Source organism: Grammomys surdaster, unplaced genomic scaffold, assembly GCF_004785775.1.
Source record: "Grammomys surdaster isolate TR1022 unplaced genomic scaffold, NIH_TR_1.0 169, whole genome shotgun sequence".
Lineage (NCBI taxonomy): Eukaryota > Metazoa > Chordata > Mammalia > Rodentia > Muridae > Grammomys > Grammomys surdaster.
Window position 1 is genome coordinate 13,961,212 of NW_021604617.1, and position 1,829 is coordinate 13,963,040.

The 1,829-nt window shown below is 38.5% G+C and overlaps 1 protein-coding gene across 1 annotated transcript; it reads right to left on the reverse strand.

Annotated features, from left to right (window-relative positions):
• Positions 1-810: 810 nt before the first annotated feature.
• Positions 811-1,459, reverse strand: LOC114620547 (histone H3.3-like). The gene has a single exon (XM_028766678.1). The coding sequence runs from the start codon at positions 1,457-1,459 to the stop codon at positions 1,052-1,054; it is 408 nt and encodes a 135-aa protein (XP_028622511.1). The 3' UTR covers positions 811-1,051.
• Between the last annotated feature and the right edge of the window lie 370 nt (positions 1,460-1,829).

Genomic DNA, 1,829 nt, shown 5'->3' on the forward strand with positions numbered 1-1,829 from the left:
ATCCTCCAATGTGGAGATCCTGCATATGTTGTTCACTCTCAAGTGGTCAGCCATAGACACAGGTTCATAGCATCAATGCTAAGTAGACTCAGTAAGTTGTATATTCATATATTCATTGAGAAGAGGAGATGTTTATGAATTTTGGAGAAAGTGGACGAAAGAAGTTATGTATATACAGTGCTTATATGTGAAGTTCCCACAAAAAAAAAAAACATTTTAAAGTAACAGCAAACAAATCAGTCTAACCCAATGTGCTTGACCAACATAACAGAAATACCCCATACAAAACTCTGGCTAACCAATTTCAAGAACATATTTTAAAAACTAAATATTAAACTATTATCCAATTTCTTTCAGTTCAAAGAAGCAAGGTTGTTTCAGTATGTCAGAACTAATGGACGTAATAAGGCTGTGATAGTTAATGTTAATTCTCAGCTTGTCGGATCTAGAATCACCCAGGTGATGGGCCTTTCGTGGGATTATTTTGACTACATTAGTTGATGTGGCAAATCCATTTTGATTATATATATATATATTATAGTTTAATGTATTTTAGTAGCGAACTTACAGGAACAGCACAGAAGCCAGACAACATTAAAAACATGTACTTGCATGTAGGACAACTTAGTTAGAAAAGTATAGTGATGGATGGAATCTACTGTGTGATAAAAATGCTACAAACACCAGTTAGTTGCCATCGATAAGTAATTTACTTATTTTTAAAAAATCCAAATGCTGGCATTGTCCAGAAAATTTTAACAGGTTTATTTATAATTGTTATAAAGTTGAACTGTTGAAATACGTTCACTGAAACATTTTGCTTGCATTAATCCTTTACATCTTGCATTTATATTAAAAATTCACACACAAATGAACGTGGAGAAACTGCCAATACCCGATTCTGTCCCCTATGTTTCCACTCGCAATCATATACTTAGGTACCTTTGACCCCATGGAAAAAAATATCTAACATTCAGAACTACTGATAACAGGAAGAAGAGGAAAAAAAATTTTTTTTTGAGAATGAAATGTTTCCCCTCATAGTGGACTCTTAAGCACGCTCTCCGCATATGCGGCGAGCTAGCTGGATATCTTTTGGCATAATTGTTACACGTTTGGCATGGATAGCACACAGGTTGGTATCTTCAAAAAGGCCAACCATATAGGCCTCACTTGCCTTCTGCAAAGCCCCAATAACTGCACTCTGGAAGCGCAGATCTGTTTTGAAGTCCTGAGCAATTTCTCGCACCAGACATTGAAAGGGGAGCTTGTGAATCAGAAGTTCAGTGGACTGATAGCGCCTGATTTCACGGATTGCCACAGTACCAGGCCTGTAACGATGAGGTTTCTTCACCCCTCCAGTAGAGGGCGCACTCTTGCGAGCAGCTTTTGTGGCCAGTTGTTTCCTGAGTGCTTTACCACCGGTGGATCTGTGGGCAGTCTGCTTTGTACGAGCCATGGTGTGGGCACTTCCTTACTTACCCCCCTTCTCTTTCGGGTGGAGCTCTGCAAGCAAGAGGTGGCGCTGGAGTTAGAGAGTGGGGGCGGCCCCATTTTGATTATAAAAGGGCAGGTTCCATTATTTTTCCATGGGCAAGGTATACTGGTCCAAATAAAATGGAAAAAGCAAGCTTAAAGAAGCCTGCATTAGTACACCCATTTTCACTTAGTCTATGTATTATATCCAGTATCTTGAACTTTCTTTCTACTTAACAAGGAGCGTTTATAAAAGAATTTTTAAAATATTGAACCAGGAAACCATGTGCAAGTCAATGATTCATGTTGTTATAGGCTATTATGGAAGCTTCTGCTGAAGTGACATCAATGAC